General features: G+C 33.5%; 1 protein-coding gene across 2 annotated transcripts in view; it reads right to left on the bottom strand.

The window, feature by feature from the left end:
- Positions 1-397: 397 nt before the first annotated feature.
- The window catches only part of SCFD1 (sec1 family domain containing 1), a 56,211-nt gene continuing 33,024 nt past the window's right edge, over positions 398-23,584 (bottom strand). For both annotated transcript variants that reach the window (XM_062575996.1, XM_062575997.1), the window contains 11 exons: positions 23,352-23,448; positions 19,479-19,549; positions 18,379-18,458; positions 17,755-17,817; positions 15,015-15,090; positions 10,979-11,032; positions 7,303-7,355; positions 4,635-4,668; positions 3,434-3,499; positions 1,580-1,648; positions 398-614 (listed from right to left, as the gene is read on the bottom strand). In XM_062575996.1, coding sequence (XP_062431980.1) covers positions 591-614; positions 1,580-1,648; positions 3,434-3,499; positions 4,635-4,668; positions 7,303-7,355; positions 10,979-11,032; positions 15,015-15,090; positions 17,755-17,817; positions 18,379-18,458; positions 19,479-19,549; positions 23,352-23,448 — 687 coding nt within the window. In that variant the 3' untranslated portion in view covers positions 398-590. The remainder of the gene's footprint in view (positions 615-1,579; positions 1,649-3,433; positions 3,500-4,634; positions 4,669-7,302; positions 7,356-10,978; positions 11,033-15,014; positions 15,091-17,754; positions 17,818-18,378; positions 18,459-19,478; positions 19,550-23,351; positions 23,449-23,584) is intronic.

The raw sequence follows: 23,584 nt of genomic DNA on the forward strand, positions 1-23,584 counted from the left end.
CTACCATGTTAAACTTGTATTGAAGCGACTTCAAGTAAAACTTCAGACCATTCTGTTAAAGACTGCACAAATGCAAAGACAAGTATAAGAACTTTGGTAAATATTAAAAGGGCAACAACCAGAAGTAGTAGTTCTCGCATGTTAACGCTGTTTATCTGTGGTCCTAAAATGCAGTTGCCCTTTTCCATTATCTAAATAAAGATAGCCTTTCAATAAGAGCATGTCTCCTAAAAGCAGATTTGACATTTTCTTCAAACTAGTTTTATTTACTCTAACAAAAATTATGTACAAAACCCTGAAAATATTAAACTTTGCATAGCTCTGTCACATGCCAATATGCCATAGCTAATGCTGCATTTAGAAAGTAATAATGTAAAACTGACTCTCACCAAAAATATAGCATGTTTTTAAGGTTTATTTCTTAAATGCTGTTATACACTATATTAAGTACAGATCTCTTTTAAAAAAATATCAAATTAATGGAACGGTTAAAGTTTTAATGCAATGACAAAATTATAGATATGAAGATAACCAAAGAACTGTTACAACACTTGTTGTCGTGCTGCTATCCAGGTAGTGATGTTTCAGTCTTATTTCTGGCCAAGCTGGGACAACTAAAGTGGAAGAGATAAAAAAGTAACATTAAGTTGCTAATCTTATTCTTTCAGTCAACCTAATAACCAGTTCATAGGGTAAACTGTCTCTTGCAACCAAAAGCACGGTAGTAATAGTGAAAACATTTAAGTCATACACTCACAGGAATGGATCTGAACTTCTCTAAAATGATTCAAATTTGAATAAATTCAGGTGGCAAAAGTCTAGTATGCACAGTCTCTGAGTAATGAAAAAGTTAATTAAACTGGTTGAAGAACTGTGATCTGATATGTACCATTTGTTTTGCCTCTTTCAGGTGCAACAAGAATGAGTTTAGTTCTGGAAAATGTAGTTTTGAATTAAAAAAAATTTCTCATGTTAGTAAGAAGTAAAAGCATAGATGGTGACAGGCACTGAAGGACTATTAGTTGCTGATCAAACATGAGTAACTTGTATTTTGCATTTGTATTGGAAAGAGGCATTGAGAAGTAATGGCAATAATGACTTCATTAAGAGCATTAAAAGACTGATTTTTAGTAGGTATGGACAACTTTGACCCCCTCTAAGCCAATTCTTATGGACAGCAATGTTTTGGACAAAGGTTTAAAAACCACAGTTGAATGACAGTTTTTACTCTTTTGAGTTGTTAGAATAACCTATGCTCTTTGTAGAGAGCGTCAATAACTGTGTGGGTGTTTTTGTTTTGTTTGTTTGTTTTTTAAGGATTTGTGTGAAGGCTATTGCAAACTTGTTCACCTGCCTTACCTGTGGAACTAACATTTACAATACCAGCCTTCAATAAAAGCAATGACTCCAATCTTCTACTTCAATCAAGTAAATACAGATAACAAATGTGTTTTAAACTTAAAAGCAATTTGAATTTTTACTTAAAACAACAAAGAGAGAGTGATGTTAAAGGTAAATAACTCATAATAGAGTTATATAAGTAATAAAAATTACAGAGGTATTACCAAAGGTAACCTACCTGTTTTATAAATTGTGTAGCATTAAAGAGTTCACTGCAGCCATACAGCACGTGTTTGCCTTGTTTACTCTAAGAAAAGACAAAAATGGGGAGAAATAAAGTTTGTAACATGGTAACAGAAGTGCTAAGTTAATTTAAAACTAATTGTACACCAAAACCACTCTTCCCTCCCCTCCCCCAAACCACCTCTCTTGATTAAAAAGTCCTACACTCTTACAAGGAAAATAATAATAATTCTTTATAACTTAAACATTGGGGAAAAAAAACTGTCATTAAATTAAAATAGAAAGCAAGAGTAAAGAAGGAGAAAAAAGTAGGAAAAAAAAATGAGGCATTTTACACATTTAAACCCACTAGAATCCTACATTCTTTGATGTATATATGAATGGTACAGGGAGAGTAACAACTTTATTGGGAAGGTCAACTGCTCTGTTGCCTCCCACAAAAACCTCTGCCCCTTAAACTAAGTGGACATTGCTGTAAGACTTTAACAGCATATTTACTACTACTGTTGGGATAGAACCAAGAAACCTCCATCTGTTATGCATTTCCACACTATGGTGAAGTTAGAAAGAAGCATTTTTTGTAAAGGGATTTTGAAACAGAATGTTATGATTAATTCAGTTAGATACATAATAACCCTAGTGCAGTGAACAGTTTGGCAGCCTTTTTACTGCCAAGTAAGTAAGTACTGTTAAAGTGCTATGTCAGCATTTTGAAAGTGAAAATTAGTACAAGTAATATACAGTTTGAAACAGTTTATTCCAGCGTTGAGCTATTAGTCCTATCGTTCCTCAAAGTTCAGGGATAATCTTGAGAAATCAAGTTAAGCAGTTTCACTGTTAAATTATTTTGCATTTTTCCATATTACTTTTAACTTTCTGTGATTAGAAAAGGAGAACTCTGCTAGCTCTACATTTATGACTGACAAATGAGAAGTAGTCAGGAGAACTGGCAAAAAAAAACAAGCTAGAATAAGCCTATCTGCAAAGGCCGTTAGTTTTTCTGACAGGAACTTAAAACTGTACTTATTAAAGAGCAAAACAGGAACATAAGCCTCCACCGAGCGTTTATGTTTCATAAATGCTATCAATTTGCTGTGTCGGCAGAAAGTAAGAGAAGCAGATGCTAACAGTCCGTAGCTGGTGCCTGCACGCTAACTGGGGAGCTGGCAGTCCTGTTTTTTTCTTAAATACGAGTGATTTCTGATAATATGCTATTCTTTTCCCTAAACAGGGTTTTGAGCTTCGGTCTTCCCACATTTCAGAGCAGTTGGGGTGGGATTGCTTTCTGTTTTAATCCTTACGCCTGGAAAGCTCAGTTACTCTGACAGGTTCCATTTTCAACAATGTGACTGAATAGCGTTTGTTTCTGCACAATACTAAATACATTTTTAAAAGACAAATAATTGTGAAATGGGACTGTTGCCTTCCAAGCAGCTAAAATACACATTCACGTACACTTGCACTGTGTCATATATATTCTTCTAAAAGGCTAATTTTATTTAAAAACACCTTAAGTGTTACTTAGAACATTTAAACAAAGGAAATTACAGCTACATAATTACCACAGACAAGTATAAATCCCTTAACATCTCAAATAAAATAACCTCAGTACTCTTCAAAGTCTTGTATGTTTTGACTGAAAAATTAAGCTGGATCTAAATTTCTTGTGCTAAACTGTGTTGTCTAGCACAGGTAAGGACTGAGACTTGCTGCCCTTTCCATCAAAATAAATGCATGTAATAAAGATGTTAAGTTAGTATCAGAAGTAATCTTCTAAATATGTGACAGAAAGTCTGCTAAAATTGGTCGCTGTGTGTTACACAATGTAACTGTCAAAAGTGTAACATACCTTTATGTAGTCAACAAGATTTTGATATTCAATATAGTTGCCTCCTCCGACTACAAATACTATGGCCTAAAATGCAGCACAGAATATGCAATCAAATCTTAACATTTCAGTAGTAAAACATACATATACAAAATCATTGAACATAGAGCAACAGTCATTCTGATCAATCACATTTCATTTTAAGAAGAACTGGAAACAATACTGACTTCCTACCTGAAATATGGTATAAAAATTATACAGGTATTTAAAGGGGCAAGCAAAGAGCTTTTAACATGTCACTTTCTTCTACTAAGAAATTTTGGAAATTTATGCAGTTTCAATGTGTTACTTTTTTTCATGTGGAGATGTCTCCACTGTCCAAAAGCACAGTTAAAAAATATTTCTGTGGACCATTAAGGATTTGGGAAACATAAAATATTTTTGTAATTGTTTGACAACATTATATGAATTTTATATGGGCTCTTTTGCAACTGTCATACCTACTATGACCTTCTCCTATGCATATGTGACACCTCATGGTATATTATTTTCTTCAAGGGGATAATTAAGACATGTCAAGAGAAATCAAAGACACTAACAAGGCAAACATTTTGCATCTGAAACTTGGTAGTAGATTTGGGTAGGTAAGACTTACTATTTCCAAATGTTTACATTAAAAATAATGAAAGTTAGTGGCATAAAATTTGTATTAAATGGAAAGGAAAGAAATGATGACAACTGCAGTTTGTTCTTTTCCCCTGAAATTACAGCCTGTCTAGAGCACAGTCACTCACATCAATGATTGACTGTTTAAGGACACACAAAGGATGAAATTTAGAGAATATTATAAAAGCTTACTATAACAATAGGAGTTTTAAATTTCTGAGTATCACACTCAGAATAATAGTAGAGTAATAAGTATGATTAAGTTCCTGTAATTGCCTCCAGAAGCATTTTCTATTTTTTTTTTCCCCCAGGATTAGTTAATACTTTCACAGTCCTTTGAAGATGAAAAGATTACTTCAGAGCATGTGCTAAGTAAAACTTATGCTAGATGTAATTAGACTAAGTGGCTTTTGCAAAGAGAAACTTCTTATTTTCTTAATCATGATCATTAAAAATGACTGGTACTTTAGGAAAAAAAGTTGTTTTTTTCTTTTCTTTCTTTCTTTTTTTTTCTCTAAGTACATGAACACTGAAAAGTAATTTCTACATGACTTACCTCCTGGAATGGATTTTTGTTTCTTGGAACTGAACTATAAGAAAAATAAACTACAGTTTAACTTGAATCTTATTTGTCATTGATATAAATACACAAAATAAGTTACCATATACATATCATGTTTACGGAATATGGTATAATATTAAGCAAGGATTTAAAATAGAGCAGTAATTGTCTGCATTCATCTTAAGTGATTTATTATATAAATGTATTCATTTCTGTAGAATGAATGATTGAGTAAATAGGAATTTTACTTCTTCACTTTTAAAGCTGTCCTTTGAATCATGAGCTTTATGACAACACTGATGTGGAGCTTGAGTCCATATACAATGAAAGAGATGTTAGTAAAAACCTCATCAACGTTAGTTAAGTTCATACATAAAAATCATTGTTCGTGACACGTACCAATCCTACCTACTGGAACCTTTACTAGATAAGCCAGTCAGCTCACAATGCCTGCCTGCATACTCACTGATGTTTCAAAATTAAAAAGAATTACTTCAGGCAGCAGCTCTCTACTTGCTCCAGCATCAGGTTTCACAGCAACAACATCAGGAGTAAAATGATTTAAACAGGAAGAGGTAAGTTACAGTTTGAGTAGTACAGATGCTTCCTCTCCGTTTGATCACACGGTCTAGCCACTGGCAGGTAGCAGGCAGAGGCAGAAAACCTTGCCTGTTGCAACAGTTTTGTTGTCATGCTCAAATTTGATTTAAGGCAATTTTAGATCTTTAAAATAACCATGCAAGGAATGATATATATTAAAGCTGTATATATATGATATGTATTAAAGCTGTATTATTACTAGTGGCTGTGACAAATCTTGCCACATGAACAAGACACACACCAACATAGAGCCCTCCAAGCACCTCTTCTCTATGAGAAAACTAAATACATCTGACGTACAGATTTGGTTTAATGACTTAGTGCTTGGTTTTAGGATCATTATATTTATGTAACTACATATTCAGACTGCATGAAATGTACTAAAAATAATAGTCACTGTGAAAGCAAAAAAGAGCCAATGACTTCTGCATTAGAAGTCTTAAAAGTTGACCTTGGACACTTGATTTTCATAAAGTAATGGTGCCTATAATCTATTCTGTTGAAAACCCAACTACTGAATGGAAAAACACACTTATTTCTTATTCCACCAGTCTAATTTATAATGGATACATCAAGTGTTGGGTATAATTCTGAGGAAGTGACCTTTGGCAGGTAAGCCTCCATAAACCCGTTCAAACAATCCATATTTTAGCTTTATACAATGAAGTTTAAATAAAAATTGCACTGCATACCATTAACTTAAATGTACTATTAAAACACATTCCCAACATCCTCTCTAGGACATGGATTTTCAACGTGTATTGTCTGTGAACTACTACTATGAAGTCTTGAAAAGTTACTAAGAAAAACCAGGCTAACTGACTGCTGTCCTTCCAGTGTAGAGGCCCTCCAATCAAGAAAGGTTAAAAAAGGTACAGGAACATAATCTGAGTTCATTTAAAAAGCAAACCAAAATTTAAAACCTGCTTCCTGTAGTAATTATTACAGTCACACAGAACAACATGTTTATGAACTGCTGTAGATGTGTATCATTACATTCTTTAAACTAACAGAAGCAAAAAAATAATAGGTAAAAATGCGCATTTATGTAAAATTGTCTTTAAAAAAACAAAAATATTTGTTCTCAGACAAAATGCACTAAAATGCTACAAAAGGAGAATGAAACACAATAAAAGATGCAATTAAAAAATGAACAATTTTTGAAGTTATAAAGACTGCAGTAATACTTTCAAATAAAGTAGTCTATGGAATTTGTTTTTCATTACCACTTTTGCTATTGTAAATATGCAATATGCAAATATTGCAAATATTAGTCCAATAATAAAATTCTGCAATTAAATGAGCTGACTATACTCTCACAACTCCGATGGAAATTATTAGAAAGGTATGTTAAAATGAAACATCATCTTCTTTTCTAGAATCCCAAAAGACTTCTAGAAACTTTTCTAGAAATTTATTAGAGAGAAGCTTATCTGCCATGGGTGGTACTCTCACAAGCAAAACTTACTTATAATAAATAAGCTAGTCCAGTAAAAATTTATGAACTTATTCTCCTCTCTTTTTAGTGGCAACATAAATTATATCCCTTTTATATGTACACGAATATAAAATGTGCATCTGTCTATACGAGAGCAAATGTACTCATTGTTTTAATTTTTAGCAAAGTTACTAACAAATTACTAAAAAAAAGAATGTGTTCAAATTAAAATTTTAACTGAAAAGTGATAGATAAGTTTTGGTGCATTATGAAATGGCTTCAGCAAATAACAAATGCACAAAGTTTCAAAAAACCCCACACCCGGCATTACTGTAAAAACTTCTAATGTTTATTATTGCTAAACTTTAGTATATATTCCTGTGTCTCCACAGATGTAGATTTTAGCAGTATGTTCAATCATTGGAACAAAAGTTTTTGTGCAGTATTAAAAAAAGAATGTATCTGGTCGATCCAGGTTCTAACTGTAAATTTCTTCAGCATCAATTGCCTTGACTTAAAATTAATAATTAAATAACTTGTGCAGTCAGCATTTAAAATAAAAATTTCTTAAATTATCCATTTCATGTAGCAGAAACAAAAAAGCAAATCTCAGAGTAAACTCACCTGTCACTACCTCGGAGCATCTTGGGGTCAAAATACCTGTAGTCATCTGTCTCCTATTAACAAATATGCTTTCAATATTAAAGACTATAATCTCAGCTTACAAAATGTTTTACTTACTTATATATTAAACATCATTCAGATCAATGCAATTTTCCATTTAGAAGTTACATCATACAAAATTAGTTGTGACGTCCACATATATTTATGTTGATATATAACTGAACCAGCGCAGTTCAGTTGAACAGTAGTTCTTCCACAAAAGTTAGAGCCATGAAGGGTGCTACTGAAGTGACTCTTTGTTTCTGGTTCATCTAAAATCCACTATTACGAACTTTCCAAAAAATAAATCGGTTGCATAATAAATCCCAGCAGAAAGGCATCAGGCAGGAAAAAAAAAAAAAAACGTTACCAGTTTTAGAGGAATATCATGTGGTTAGTTATGAATGTTAAAATTTTCCAGGTTACAGTGATCTCCTATTGATTTAAAATTACAAAACAAAACACTTTTATGGCAATGAAAGCTAAATACAGCATAGATCAAAATCTGCTACTATTATGAAACTTATCCTTTTCATTTCATGATTTATGACTATTATTAAAACAAAATTACATTTGTGAAGAAGCAAGTCCTACAAGAACTGTAAACTGCACAAAAAAATTTTTCTTCGTGCAAAACATTGAGACGTATCCAGTATTTTTATTGGCAACAAGCAAGATTTTTGCCAGTTATTATAGATGAAAAACAAAGTGTCTTAGTAACTGTTTCTGACAGCTAGTTGGCTTTCATCTGTTTCTATACTACATTTTCAGCCAGGTGCTGTGAAGTTTAGTTTATGGATAAATTACATGCAGGATCTTTGTGTTTTGATGGTTCCATTCAGCAGAAATAATTCTTCTTGATTTACAGGATGATTAAAAAAAATTACACGATGATATTTTTGCCCGTAACAGTTTTCTTTCTGTTCCTGCTCATGAAAAACTTTGAAACCACAAATGTGGACTTATTTGGCCTTCCTAATAGTTGTCCTTCAGACAAAACAAGCAGCAGGGACAAGTACTTGAGGAACACACAAAGTGATTTAAAGACAACTGTGTATTAGTTATGCAATGCATACTATTCTTAATAATTAAAAATTTTTAACTGACAGGAATATTTGTGAATGACTATGGTACAAATTTTACCTTTAGTATATTACTTTATGTTAAAATATAGAAAGCAACAATATAATTTAAATCTATTTACACTCAATTAGCATTACTTCTGAATAATCTGTTCTAATTTTGCATAAAAGTGTAAACATTTATCTGTATGTACACTTCATACACTGACCACTGTGGTTAGCTAGCAAGAGTCAGTGAAGTATAAAGGAAATTTTCTTCTTATGTTGTTTAAAGAAAAAAAAATCTTAAACTCTCTCTGCCGTGTCTTTTGCCAGCAGGGCAATGGCTGTCCATTCCGAGGCTGGAAAGGAACTCGAACATCAGAAGAACAGAGGCCACAGGGACTCTGTAAATCTACACATCGTCCTTTTCCAGATGCATTTTTGTTGATCCAACAACAAGCCTAAACATATTTCACAATGACTCTCTGGCTTCCTTCTGTTAGCTTAAAGGGAAAATTTTCCTATAAGTTAAGAGAACTATTCTTTAGGGTTTCCCTCGTCTCCTAAGACTTGATAAATAGGATATCCATTTTGGGGCCATGATTTCTAGTGTCTGACGTGGCAGTGAAAGACGAGGCCTCTGTCTGAAGGACTGCTTCAGTCTGTTTTTTCAAGTGAGAAGGTCAATGTTTTTTCCAAGTTACTGAAGTGACCTAGGCTGTTCTTTACTAAGTGCAATTGGACAGTATCAAGTCAACAAAAATAAAGCATATGACTTGCAAACTTCTCCAAAACAATTCCTAAACTTGTAGGCTGAGGAAGTTAGTGTTTATTAGATTTTTTTTAAAAATTATTTTCACCTAATCTAAGTGGCTAGTAGTTTTTAATTTCAGTTTTCCGTATTAAGCATTCCGAGCGACCTCTACTGGTTGACTATATAAAATTGGCTAAAAGATCTTTTCAAAGTTGTTGACATTTTTCTCTCGTACAGCAGATTTACTAGAATGGTGGGGCTGGTAACAGGTGAAGGAGACTACAGCTTCCTTGTCAGTGTATCTTTGCAGAGTCTCGTATATAAGGACAACCACTCCTCTTAGGCCTGAAAGCATCAATTTCTTGGTTCATTAACTGAAAGCAGATTTTCGGCCTACCAGTCATCACATATATTTCTAAAATAAAGTTTAAGAAAAGGCAGGATTACCTGCATGTTGATTACCTTCTTGTTTTACTATTACTTATCTCTCTGTTACATATGATTAATACACTATTATTAATACCAGGCATTCCTTCATTTCTGTCATAACCACTGCAGAAAAGAGAAAGCCTATCATTAAACTTGCTGGACTTGGGCAGCTCTGGAGATGATGCACAACTGAACGCTAACTAAAGCTGAAGTTTAGTTACTAAAGTAACTAAAATGTAAAGTAGGCATATCCTATTAAAGAGGCAAAGATGGATCAGTGGATGCAGATGGCCCAGGTCTGAAAAGCTGGAAAGCATGAGACCTAGTCAAGCTGCAATGTGAAAATTCAGCTATTTACAAAATTCAGAATTGTCAAGTCCATGTATTCTTTGTACTTTAAAAACATAGTTAAGTAAAATGGTGTAAGAACTTGCTTTTGTAGTGCAAAATTTTGATCAATTGATGAGATCAGAGCAATTTTCCCCCTTTCCTTACCTTTCTAGGTATACTCCTAAACCAGTGTGAGATACTGTAGTTGTATCCTAATCTGATTTTAGTGTCATTAAAACAGAAAGACCAATGAAATGTTGTAGACATATTAAAGCTTTTAAAGTAACTTTCAAAATGTGTTTTTTCAGAATAAATTCACGTACAGTATGGTCGTACGTAAGAATGCTGAAGGAACTCAGCACACAGTGAGGATAAAGCAGTCTTGACCATACACTACGTAGACAAGATTTGGGGCTATTTTTTGCTTTAAATTCTAGCAAATCTCTTGACTATGCAATTAAAATTTAAGCTTTTCAAAAGTTTATACCTTAGGTAAATCTGAGTAAATTTTCATAGAAACAAGGAGAAACAAGGGCATTTCTGACCCAAAACCAAACCTGCTCGTGAACTGAAAGACCCAGATAATACTATTTTCCCATAAACAGCTTTAAAGATGTGGAAAAAACAATTTTATGCAATATACTCAGTAACTGCTTGACTTCTGAAATTACAATCTTGGGAAAAAAGTTATCTTGATGAAAAGAAAATTTCAAGCCATAAATCAACTTCAAGAAATTTAAAAGCAACAGGAATTGGGTATACTACTAGGCATTAGAAGCCAAGAACTCAAAAACAGTGCTTCCACTCTCACTTCCCTTAACAGAAGAATAAGAAAGTGATAAATAGATCAATGATATACAATAAATTCTCATCATTTAGAAACTACTTTTATGCTAAAAATTCTGTTGCAATAGTTACAAAAATAGTTCTGCTATTGAGACACAGCATCATTAGATTTAACTGCTATATCAAGTACAAAGAATTGCCATGACTATTACGTATCACAGCTTAAAAATTTTGTTTGTCCCATCTCTTTCCATTTGAAGGTAGATATACTCACAGGGTTTGACTTCATCTCCATAAGGTTGTCCAATATACGCGTGACTGGTAGATTCTGTGAAATAGAATATGAAACTAATGGAATACTGAATTGTTTACTATTCACAGGCACACTATAATATATGGAATAAGATGTTCAACATTAGAAAGATTTGAGCCATTTGTCAACAGAACATTTGAAAAGTTACTTTAAACTGTTTTGCTTCTCATGTTTTGTAGAGATTGAGCATTTTTATCATCACCCAAAACACTTTCTGTACAAAACAGCGAAACAGCGACTATTTTTTCCCCCCAGGCTACTCCTCAAAGAACAAATATAAAGCTACTTAAAAAAATTACTGAATCAAAATAAAGTCTCTGCTATAAAGCATAGCATTTTCCTCAGCAGTCCACATTTAACATGACCCCCTTTCTCCTCCCCATTCTCTGTTTAAATAAGCAATCAATCCAAACTGGAAGACTTCTAGAAATTCAAACATGAGTAACCCTACCAGAAGTGGTATGTTGTGTACCTATATATGCATTGTAATATAGAAACTTTAAAACACTATAGGTCTAAGAAGGTTGAAGTTATACAGTACTTTCTAATTCTAGACCTGGGTTACAAGAGATTCATCTTGTAACAGCTTACCCATTAGCAATTGTAACAGTCAATCAGGATAGATGACCTATTTTAGGGGAGTTTTAAATTCTCACTGTACTAATAGGATTGGGCAAAGGAGTTAACAAGAGGACTGATGTGTTAGTAATTACAGTGGTTAAATGACTGTACCATTACGCTTATGAACAACATTTGTTAACATCAAATAATCTAAACTTGAATTACACAGATATTCTTTGTATAAAGAATAAACAGAAGTTCCACATGAACTAGTAACACTGGCAGAAGATATAACAAACAACAGAAGATAATGTAGATACAATAAATGGTCAAAGTTTCATGTAATGTAAACTGATGTTAAGCATTTTTTCTGTAAGCTAAACTACTATTTTTTTTTTTTTTTACTACGTTTCAGGAAGTGTTTTGAATGTCAAATGCAAAGAAGTGAATCAAGTGAAGAATCTCATGTCCAAATGTATCTACAAATCTGTCTTCTAATAGCTAGCACAAATACAAGTCCAGATGAGGAAACTCAACTGAGCAACTGCACTTACCTTACTGTATTACAAAATAATATACTTGAATTGTTTTGGCAAAGCATTATTTTTGTGACTAGTTTTTATTTCAATAACAATATAGTATGTCATAATCTATGAGAATTTACATTTTTTATCCAGTGACATTTTTTATGGTATAGTATTCACTATACTAGTGCTTCAGTATTTTTACTATTCTATAGTAAATAGAAAGCCTTCATGGAAAATGTTTCTTCCTCTTTAATAAAGTAAACATACCTAAAGTTTAGGAGAGAGTCTGCTACATACAGAATGTTATTACAAAGCTGTGTCCTAGAACTGCAGCAGATGGCATTATACTAGCAAAACTTGTTTTCCTACAGTAGATGGTCTTGCTTTCTTAGAAGGTACTCCAAATTTCTAATTATGAAGCTATAGTAGCTATGATAGGAAGTATCCTAGTGCAGAGCTAGCATAGAAGAACAATGTTCCTATTAAAGAGAAACATTTGTTTCAAGTTTTGGTTGTACAACTGAAATGGTTGTACCATAAAAAACTGCACCACATTGCACTTCAGTTTATGTTTTGAATTCCTAATCACATCATACTTAGAGGCATTACAAATGCAATGGCATCCAGAGAATGAGAAAACTAGTACTTGTGACAAACAAGCAAACAACAAACCCCAGACCCCAGAACAAATGCATTTTTTCTTCTTTAAATAAAAGAGCATTTGGTTCAAGAGCATTCATTAGCAGGGCATGGTAAACACAAGGGAGACATTCCATGGTTAGAGAGCAGCACTCTCCTGTGGATGCCTAGCAAAAGCTTGGATAGGCTAATAAATAAATAAAAACCAATAAAGGCTTATGTGAGAGACAGAAGAAACTAATAAACACTAGTAATGCTTGCCAAGCAGTGTGAGGCAACTTCAGAATAAGGTTTGCAGGGTCAGCTGCATTCAGAGCCTCGTTTCACGAGTGCTTTCCTAGAGAGCCAGAGCAAAAACTTCCTCTTCCTTTACTTTTCTCCCACAGAGAAGCTGATCTATCCTCAAACCTGAGCACAGTGCCCAGTTCTGTATTAGTGGAGGCTAAGTTTCAGACTGCAAGAATTCCTGCTCCAGAGCTGTGAACAGAGCTACACTGTCCTGCTCTCCATTGTAGTTCCACCAATATGCCCTGCAGTCATCATGCAATTCTAATTCATATAAATTCTTCTCAGCTCCAGACCACACTGTCCTTCACCTACCAATGGCAACCCTCAATTTGCCACTCGGTTTTTATCTTCTGCCTCAAAGTAGCCAGAACCTCCACTATAGTTTATGTAAAGAAGCTTGCTCTTACAGCGTATTTTTAGTCATTTTTTGGATGTAGATCCAAAACCAAAGAATTTTTGACCCAAAGATATGTATACGTTTTTAAAGTCAATCTTGGAGCTACTATGATGCTTGTTCTATAAATGATAGCATTAAAAGCCATGTGTGGGTTCAAAACATACTGAAAAAACCCTAAATGTAATCTGGCATGGCAAAAAGGATTAAAACTCCCAAGGTAAATGAAGATGAAATAGCTCTATTGCAAGAGAGACAGTCGTTCCCTGGAATTGCCCAGGAAATAAGAACAAAGGGAAAAAAGGGCACAAGGTGACACCATCCTAGGATATGGAAGCTAGATTTGGAAGCTACATGTTGAAAGAAATCATGTAACTTTTAATACAAGAATAGGAAGTTTCATATAGAATGTAATTATTGCCTACTATTAAGAAAACCAATTCATCTGAGGCTCTATGTAAAATAGAAAAGCTTCAAATTTAAAACAGTTTAAAACTGTATTTCATGACATTGCACTGCTCTGTAATTGTGCAATACAATTTATCAGCTCTAGTCATCGTGAAATTCCTACAGAATTACTTTCATTGACTACCTTACAAAAGCTATGGAAACCAATTTTAAAACTTTCACGTGATAGCTGATACTTTTCACATATCAATTATGTATAACAATGATTAAAGAAACAATAGCTCAGATTAACTATGTCAAGCAGACGTTTAATTTAACTAGAGTTGAGTTTTCATTTTGTTTAGTACCTATATTACACAATCAAAGGCATTTACAGCATGATCCATTTCTAAATTAATTTCTGGTGCTTCCATGAAGAGTGATAATATGACTAACAATCTTTTTCTTAGAAATCCTGATGATCAAATATTTCAGAGTTAAGATTTTTAACAATGCATATTGAGTAAATATTTTGTTGTTGTCACCTGATAAAAGTGTGTATCAGTTAAAAGAATGCGTCCTCTACAGGGAAGCAGGTTTCTCGTCACCAAAATTTGAAATTCAGCTACAAAAATGTTATACAAAGTGTATAGAGATGTCTTGATGGTACCTTGAAGTTTGCATGAGCTATACTCTGAAATGTTTTCTCAGGTTAAATGAATATTCAAAGGTATAACTCATCTCATAACATACGCTGATTTTCAAGCATATTTCAAGATTGTAGTTGCTGTAACCAAACAGACAGAATGACACTTTCATCCCTTCAATCATTCTAGAACAGCTGTATTTGATATGTGCTGTTCTAAGCAGAAACATGGAGGGGTTTTTGTCTTTAAAAAGGTCTAGTCTATTTTTAAGTATTCCACAGCTGCTCTTTTTACAATGCTGAAATCAGTCTTAATCATCCATATTGGGATCTATTTCCTAACAAATGGAGGTACTCGAAGACAATTTGAGTATTATTCATTACTTGCCTAAAAGCTGAAAGCTACAAAGTGACAAATCTACCAGCAGTTTTTTGTTTTAAACTGCACAACTAATTTCATTAAAATTTGACAGAGAAAATGAGAGTCATTTTTCTAAGTGTTCACAATCCTCACTAAATAGTCTAAAATTCTTATTTATTAGTCTTTAAACTTACTTGCTGTTTCAGTACCAAGTTCTTTACTCCTTCCATCACAAACTGTGATCCTGTATTCATAACACGTGAAAACAAACTGAAAAAAACAAAATAAAGATATCGTGTAAGTTAAAAAAAAATAGATGCTCACTTCCTCAACATCTTTTCTTTATTTGGTAAGAACAATTTTGGAGTAAAACTTCAAAGCAATTTCACACACATTCCATTTGTAATCTGATGGGCACTAAAAAAAATGGTTTAATTTAATAAAGGAGTGCTTTTAATCCCTGTATCAGTTTGCATAGAACTCAACTTTTTTTTTTCCCCAAATACCTATCATCTTCGATGGAAAAACCCCAACAATGCACTCAGGAAGTTATTTTTATTATTCCAAAATTTCAACTAATTTTACAACAATAAATGGTCCACATTAATCCTTATATGCAGAAGATAATTGCTTTTTTTAGTAAACATTTAGTGACATCTATGAAAATAAATTTTATATTTACATATAAAAATACATATTTTGCTAATTTAACTGAAAGAATAACATATTTCATATTTGTTGCTGACTCAAACAAATTTAGAGCTGCCAGAAAAAAAAAATAGTTCTTGCACAACACCAGTTAAAAATAAAAGGTCAGGCATATAGCTATGGCTCTGACTTCAGTAAGTTAGGTACTATATTTACATAAAAATTAGTCAAAAGCAGCTAGACATAGTTAATTTTGAATGAAAAAAATTCAATAAACTGCTGATCTATCATCATGATCTCTCCTATTTGATGCATACTCTGAGCAGCCAAAAAAAAGCTAACTCTTCTATCTATGCTGCCCCCTTTCTCAGTTACTCTGAACAATATCACTTTTCACCCAAAACATACATATTAACAACTCCAAATTTAAGCATCCTAACTTCACAGGCAGATAAGATATTCACTAACAACTTTTCATATCTAGTGTTCTTTGTGCTTCCAGATAACTTTTCAAGAGAAATGCAAACCAAAACAAATACCTTTCTAATAGGGTTTGAATTTGAAAATTCACATTTTCACACGCACTGTTAGCTTTATGCTTATATCCAACTCCCATTAGAACTGATGGAAGTGAAGCACCTGTCAACTGAAATATTGCTCAGAACCAACAGCTAAACAGACTTTATAACAGCTGTAACGTAGAATTCAACAATAAAAACATTAGTGATTTATAAGGAAACTGAATATATTAGTACAGGACTGCCATGTGGAAACTACGTATTTTATAAAGAAATGACTGGAAAAAATACGTTTTGTCGTTAAGGGCTAAAGTAGGAAAATTTCAGCTTAACCCTCTGCCCTCAACCTACATTTACCTAATATAATCTATAATCATAGACTTAGCAGATTTTGACCAAAATTACCATTAAAAGATCATTTCCAAAGACAAATTACTTAAAAGGTAATGTTCTTCACTAATGAGATGCACATTTCACATAATGAAAAAAGTGTAAGGGATAGATTCACAAAGGGGTTCAGGCACAGACATCCTTCATCAGCGTCTAGTTTAGGTGTCTAAATCCAAACAGTAAATTTTAAAACTGCTTAGTTGTTATCTCCTTTGAATGACACGTACTATCCCAGCTCCAAAAAGCTTTGCATCGGAACAATCACAAACTTAAAACTCAGTCTTTGCCTTACGCACAGATTTTCAAAGGAACTTGTAGACCAGTGTTGTCCTCCACCTTGGCTGCCTGATCTAAAAAGACATTCTTGTATTCATCAAACTAGGAAGAAGGGCGTAACACAGCAGCACTATTCTTTTACTGAAGTCAGTCAGTACAGGCAAGATTTACGAAGCTGTGAAAGTGCTAAAATATCCTACTTGTCAGATAATTTGAACCCCATAGTTCCCACACACCCACATATTTGTACCCTAATCCTTAAGTTACAGAGTTAGTCTGTTGTGATGAAACTCATACACCGTTACTTAAGTCATTCAGGTTTTTATGGAATCAGTTATCCTTCAAAACAGAGGGCAAGCAAGTGGAATGGGCATATATCTATAATATAACCTACCAAAGAGTAATTTTTTCAAGCAAGATAGCATTAGTGAATATGATGGAATTCCTAACCATACTACTCTAAAGCCTCCTTGTGATAGAGCTTTTTCTGAAAGAACTGGGGTAATGAAGATTCAAATCCTCTCAAGAACAGAGTGACTTGAGTCCTGTATTCTAGGTGGGGAACAGGTGCCCACAGCATTGGGTCATGTACAGCCATTATCTTCTCTGGTCATGTCTTGAAATAAATAATTATACCTTTCAATATTGTGTCAGACCAGGAGAGATCCTAAGAGAAAAACAGGGCAGGGCATTCTTTCACCCCAGACTGTCTCTCAGCCCTGGAGGAAGTTAGTTTTGAATGCATAGGAATGTTCTCCATTTCTGCCATCAGGCTCAGTACAATGGCTGCTGTAGATCCATCTCTTGGTAATGAATTCTCCCGTTGGAGTCTAAACATTTAACATGCAGTCACAGATACTACTATACTAAGTCACTTCGTAGATTTAGTCACAGATTCTTCAGGTTTCCCGAATGCAAGTCCTGTACACTGTTAATTGGCTATGAAAATTATGTGTGCTTGTAATTTTGTTATTAACTTAAAACTTCTATAGATGGGGAAATGTTTTATTCTTGGCCTTGTATAGCACTGATCATACTTTCAGCACTTCTAAAATAAGCTAATAGAATCCAAAACCTTACAGAAAATGGATGAAAAACATACCCTAAAGGTTTAGGCGTAGTGTTTCCATAGCTGGTTGGAGCTGAAGCCATCTTAGTGAAAGCCCTGTGAAAGCAGAGGTAGAAATCAAATGCTTCATCTCATGACACATCCTACTGTAGAATGCTCCACTCTATAGTCATTTGAAAGTAAAAATACTTCTCAAATTCATTTCTGAAGCAACTATTTACTACACGTATCACTCTTGTCTAGAGATACAATGGTTAAGAAAGTAAAGGGGACTAGATTTAAAGATTTACTTCTGTAACATGTAAAACTAAAATAACTGATAGATATCATGCTCCTTTGGTATAATCAAAAAAATCTGCTGTCCGAACGAGCCCAACTTCTTCACCGGACTGCCTTCAGTAAGTTGTTACTGTTTGGAATCATTAAGTACACTGCATTATGTCACGTTCAACAGAGTTCTGGCACCATTAGAGTTTAGTTTTAAAATAAGCCTTGCATGTATTACCAAAACAATGACAATAAAATGTTATGCCAGAACAGATATTTAAGGATAATTTACAGTATCAGAAGTAATGCAAAATTCACTGGTATCAGTACTGAGTTCTATAAAACTACATAATTATATCCTCAACTAGGAAGAAAAAAGACACGACTTACTTCCATTGTTTTATATAGCTCAAAGGAGCAAGATTACATCCTGCATCCATCAATGCTTTTTTATACTGCTCCAAATCAACCTGAAATGATAAAGTGGAGAATTGCAAATAGTTTAGACTACTCTTAACTCTCTTTATGTGAAAAGACAGGTATCTTTAACTAAATAAGCAGTGTAAAGCCATAGCATAAAGAAAATAAAATTAAAAAGAAATTATTAAACGTTATCTCATCCCCTAATACGTATGAAAATGCAACTTAAAATGCAATTGGCTAAAAGTAGCTCTCATTAAATTTAGAAGTAGTTGTGGAATTAAATCCTATGCACTTTCAACTTAATGAACAGTCTGTTATACCAGCACATTTCAAAAATCTGACAGAATACTGGTTTCTGTAAAATGTCACAATAGAAACTAGTAAAAATGAAGAAGAGTTAGAGTAGACTTACAGAGAATATTCAAAGTAAATACATTAAAATAATAGATTCAAAGAGAATACTTTATGTTTGCCTAAACTAGGATATTTTTTCTACCAGTTTGAGTCAGTATAGCAGTTTATGATACAATAAGTCCACGTTATCTATATTAATTCTGTATTATATAACATTTCAATAGTATAATGAAAAAAATCTTTGAAATTCATCTTCATAAACTCAAGAGAAATATTAAGAAACAAGGAGCATTTCCTTTACATATCTGCTAGTAAACAGAACAAATTATACTTTTGAATGTATAAGAACAAAGTGAGAAGAATCATATTAACATTTTGATATATCTACTGAGCAGTGGAGAAGAGTAACAGAAAGTGTACCCAGACGTGTCTTGAGGTAACTCCGAACTGAATATTTCAAAGATGAAAGTTTTCAAAAGGTTTCAAAAATTTCTTCATTCTTAGTAGCCATTCAGATCCTTCAAAAGCATACCTAAAGCTCTGAAAGCAGAGAGACTCCCTGGCAATACTACAACATTTTTTAAAATTTTTAATATTACCTGGGCATTTTGTACTTTTCCTTAAAGAGAAGAAGAAATACTTACTCAGGACTGAGATGATACAGAAAAAACCTGCCTGGCAAAATTTGGTGTTGCAAGCTGTAAAGAACATACCTCTGAAGGTGCCTGCGCTGAGCTTATGTAATAGATAAGAAACAATCTCATTTTGTCTTCTGGAGTTCCCGCTGCAGTGAACAAAAGAGATAAAAGCCCTAGAATTGTAAATACGCTACTATGTTAATTACTTTTCAGTAACAGTATATATGCACATTCAGACCGTTAGCTAGGAAGACAATTATTATACCTATAAAACATCCATGGACTTGTTCAGACTACAAAATGCTAAAAAGACATTCAGCAATTTTACTGAAAAATTGGACAGATTAGATCAGTGCTGCTGAGGTGTTATTGACGCTTGCCTGTTTTGCCTGGAGCACTTCTTTTTCAAATAACACACAAAATAACAAGTTTCCTAATGGCATTATGTCTCATTTTATGAGGAGATTGCAAGATCAATGAAAGAAGAGACAAAAGATAATGTGCCACAGCACATTATTTCTTTAGCTCTACAAATTCGTTTATGCAGCTCTATGGTTGACAGTACTGAAACCTGCAAAGGCTGCAAAAGAACTTAAGTGCAGTTTTGGTCAGAAAAAACCTAAACCTAAATTTCCAATGTAGTATTCCAGGAAGTATTTCACCTCCTTAATCACTCACACCACTCCTTGGATAAAAACACTGTTATGAATTTTTGGAAACAATTATCAATGGGAATTAATCTTTGTCACATCAAAATGATCATATGACCATTCTTGTGTTAGTTAGTAAACAACTGCATCAAATTTTGAATAGCTTCTACCAGTTTCTAGAAGACCAGAATCACTTGTTAGCAAAGTGCAAGGTTTAAAAGTAAGATTTCAGAACCAAAACTTCTCGAAACAAACTTATAAATTTGTAATTTAATACTTCATTAAAAAAGTCCAATACCTTTAGATATAGTACAGCACTAAAAAAGGCATTTTTTTTTACACTTGTGGAGTAGAAAAGAGATAACCTTGTTTTCCCCACTACGGAAAGCAATAATCATGTTGTCAGCAGAGGATCATCTAACTTAAAATATAACGTTGTTTGTAAGTGAGTATATATTTAGTTTGGCAGAAGTTAAGTAGTCCATTCCTTAGGCCATTCACTGTTGTAATGAACATTTATGAGTAGATATAATTTTTGTGGAAAATAAGTTTCATTAATCTTTAACAAATACTAGCATGTTAGAAGAACTGGAAAAAATTTGTATTATCAGAACCAAAAGCCAGCTTTCAAGGTAGATACCCACTTGGAGTCAACCTGGGTAAAAGTACTTCAAATGCTCTAAATATACAGTATAACTGTTCATACTTGGCTTCCAACTAGCCAATTTATAACTTTTTTCAGTACTTTGCTGATCACTAAGTTCCAGTTTCAACCAAAGTTGGTTGGCACTTGGTAGCACTTCTCTGAGTGAGCAGATATACTGTATTTACAAAACTTCTGGAAGGTTTGTGCTCACAGGAGTGTAAGTGATCTCACACAGGAACATAAGTGGTATTTTGTCTTACTAAAAAATAAATTGAAAAAAAATCTGTGATTATATATTGTACTGTTCACTGAACCTTAGAAAACCCATTTTGCCTGGCAGAAGTATGTTCCTCTAAACAGACTACTGATGTAAATCATAGCAGTGATAAATCAAAACACTCAGGTCCACTGCCTCTAAAAATGTTCAATATTTTATTCTAAGGTAAGAGTCTGTGACAGCATGGGTGGTAGGAGTGGGTAGTTGTAATGTTTTGAAAAAAAATTTAACTTGGCAGACTGAGAATAGAAGCAATTTTCTTCTCCGTTCACAACCCAGAAGGAAGTTTTCAGGGCTACTGCTTAACTTCGCACTAACTCCAGTTTTATCACTATTCCAGGATGAAATAATATCTACTGAACTGGGAGGCAGCTAATTGCAGAGTGGTAGATTAGCTACAAGACAGTAAGAAAAAAGGAAACGGGAAACTGAAGCTGTTGCATGCTCAAGATTACATGCTGTTGTGAAAAGCTCTGCAGAAATCATAGTCCTCGAGACAAGTATCCCACAGATAATACAAACAGTTCACCACCAAATGTGCTGGAAGACTTTATGTATGATTCCTTCAAAATAAATGTTTTCTGTTGGTACCTCACAATTAATCACTCAATAGGAAGTCAGCCATTTTTAGAAGACAGCATGCCCTTAAACAACCTCTGTGCTTTAACTTAAAACCTTTTGTTATATAAACTTATCTTCATTATAGAGAAAGCATGTGAAATATTAAATTTGTGTGTTATGGTAAATATCTGACTACTTATGAAGGGAAACTCTACCTAGGAAATATCTAATCTTTCTTTTGTTTGACAATCAAGCACTTTATTAATAGGAATGCTGATAGGATTCATCAAGCTTGGAAAACAATTTGATCTATATTGCAATCCAAAAATGCATAGAAATCATGGGTTCAGAGAAAAAGTAACTGATCTAGCAGGAAATACTAGAAAGCATAATCACTTCTGTTTTCATGTATAAAGCATCAGCTGTTTGCACAAATATAAAAGTCAAAAGAGTATGCAAACAATTAATTCTAAATATGGAATAGTTTGCCCTAATACTAAACAGAAGTAGATATTCTTCTTATTATTACATATTCATATTAACTTCACATTAACAACACGTATCTGTATTGAATTACTATGTCTGACTACAGATTTTTGGAAAATCTGTTAGTTTCCTGCAACTGCATTTGATCTGAGATCTGTAAAACTTCAGCCTGAACTTCCATCAGTAATGTATTACTTCTTTTACTGCCTTTGACTTTGTATGCACAGAAAATAATAAAAGATTAAAAAGGAAACACTGTAGCATTTATATATATTGTTTCTATAATAGGAACCATTCTAGAAACTTCAAACATATGTTAAGTCCAGTACATAGATACAAGGCTATATCCACAGGCATGCAATAGTAATTTTTTTTGTTAGAGCGCACATTGGGAAAAGAGGGGAGACCCTGTTCTACCTCTAAAAGCTCAAAGTTTGCCAACATACTTACTAATATTTTCCCCTGCAGACAGATCTGTGGTCTCAACTTCAGTTTTATGACCTTGTTCTGCAGACTATTTTGTTCAAGATGACTGATATCAGATCATACTGCAAACCATCAGAAAGTTGTAACAACTCTGGCTGTGAAAGGTTGCAATGACAGTGATCTGAAGCCTCTGTGCTATTGATACTATAAAAAGCTGAGAACCCATTCTTGTCTCAACCTTCTGCCAATATAGAATCTAGATTTCACCCAGCAGGCAAAGCTTTGCTGTAAATGAACCATATAGGAAAGAGAGGCTGGGATGCTCTGCCCATAGATGTTGAAAGCAAACAGAAAAGCCACAGCCTCTTATAGGTCTCTAAGTGAACTAGTCAATTTATATTTTGCCTCCCTTCTCTCTACCTTCTCCAACACTTTTCCTTTTTGGAAAAGCTCCAACGCTCCTTCGCTTTTTGGAGCAAAGCCACCTACATTTCCACTCAATGACCTATTCAAATCCTGTGAAATGTCCATTTTCACACTATTTGTGAGGTTTGTATGCTCTATAAAAATGCAGAATTCTAATAGAACAGTATTGTTTAGACTACACTGTTTCATGCTGTAAGTACTGGGGAAGCACAAAAAGTTTAAATATTTGACCTTCAGAAATAAGTATCTAGGAAAGGATTTTGAGCTGTACAAGATTTGCAAGTATTTCAGATGTCACTCAACTTAAACTAAACTCTTCAGACCACTACTAAAATCTGTAAAAATCTGTTTTCTTTACAAGTCTTGCATAGCTTTCAATAAACATATGCTCTTTACCAAACCTAAAGTCATAGCAGGTATAGATTTATTGCATCTCTTAAAAAAGTTTATACCAAGTTCTGATTTAAAGTACTTACCATCTGGGTCAGAAATCATGTCCAGGAGAGATTTATCCAGAGTAGATTTGCTCATTATTTTTTCCTCATATTCAAAATATACATCCAGTTTTCGAGTCTGTTTAAGTGTTAGAATTAACATCTTTATATTGTGATAGAGTATTTAGTTCCTCTTTAAAAAGATACATAAAGTTTTACTGATCAAGACTACTTTTAATAATTTTTAAATGTTAATTAACAGAAAAAAATAAGAC

The sequence above is a fragment of the Rhea pennata genome, chromosome 5 (assembly GCF_028389875.1).
Source record: "Rhea pennata isolate bPtePen1 chromosome 5, bPtePen1.pri, whole genome shotgun sequence".
Lineage (NCBI taxonomy): Eukaryota > Metazoa > Chordata > Aves > Rheiformes > Rheidae > Rhea > Rhea pennata.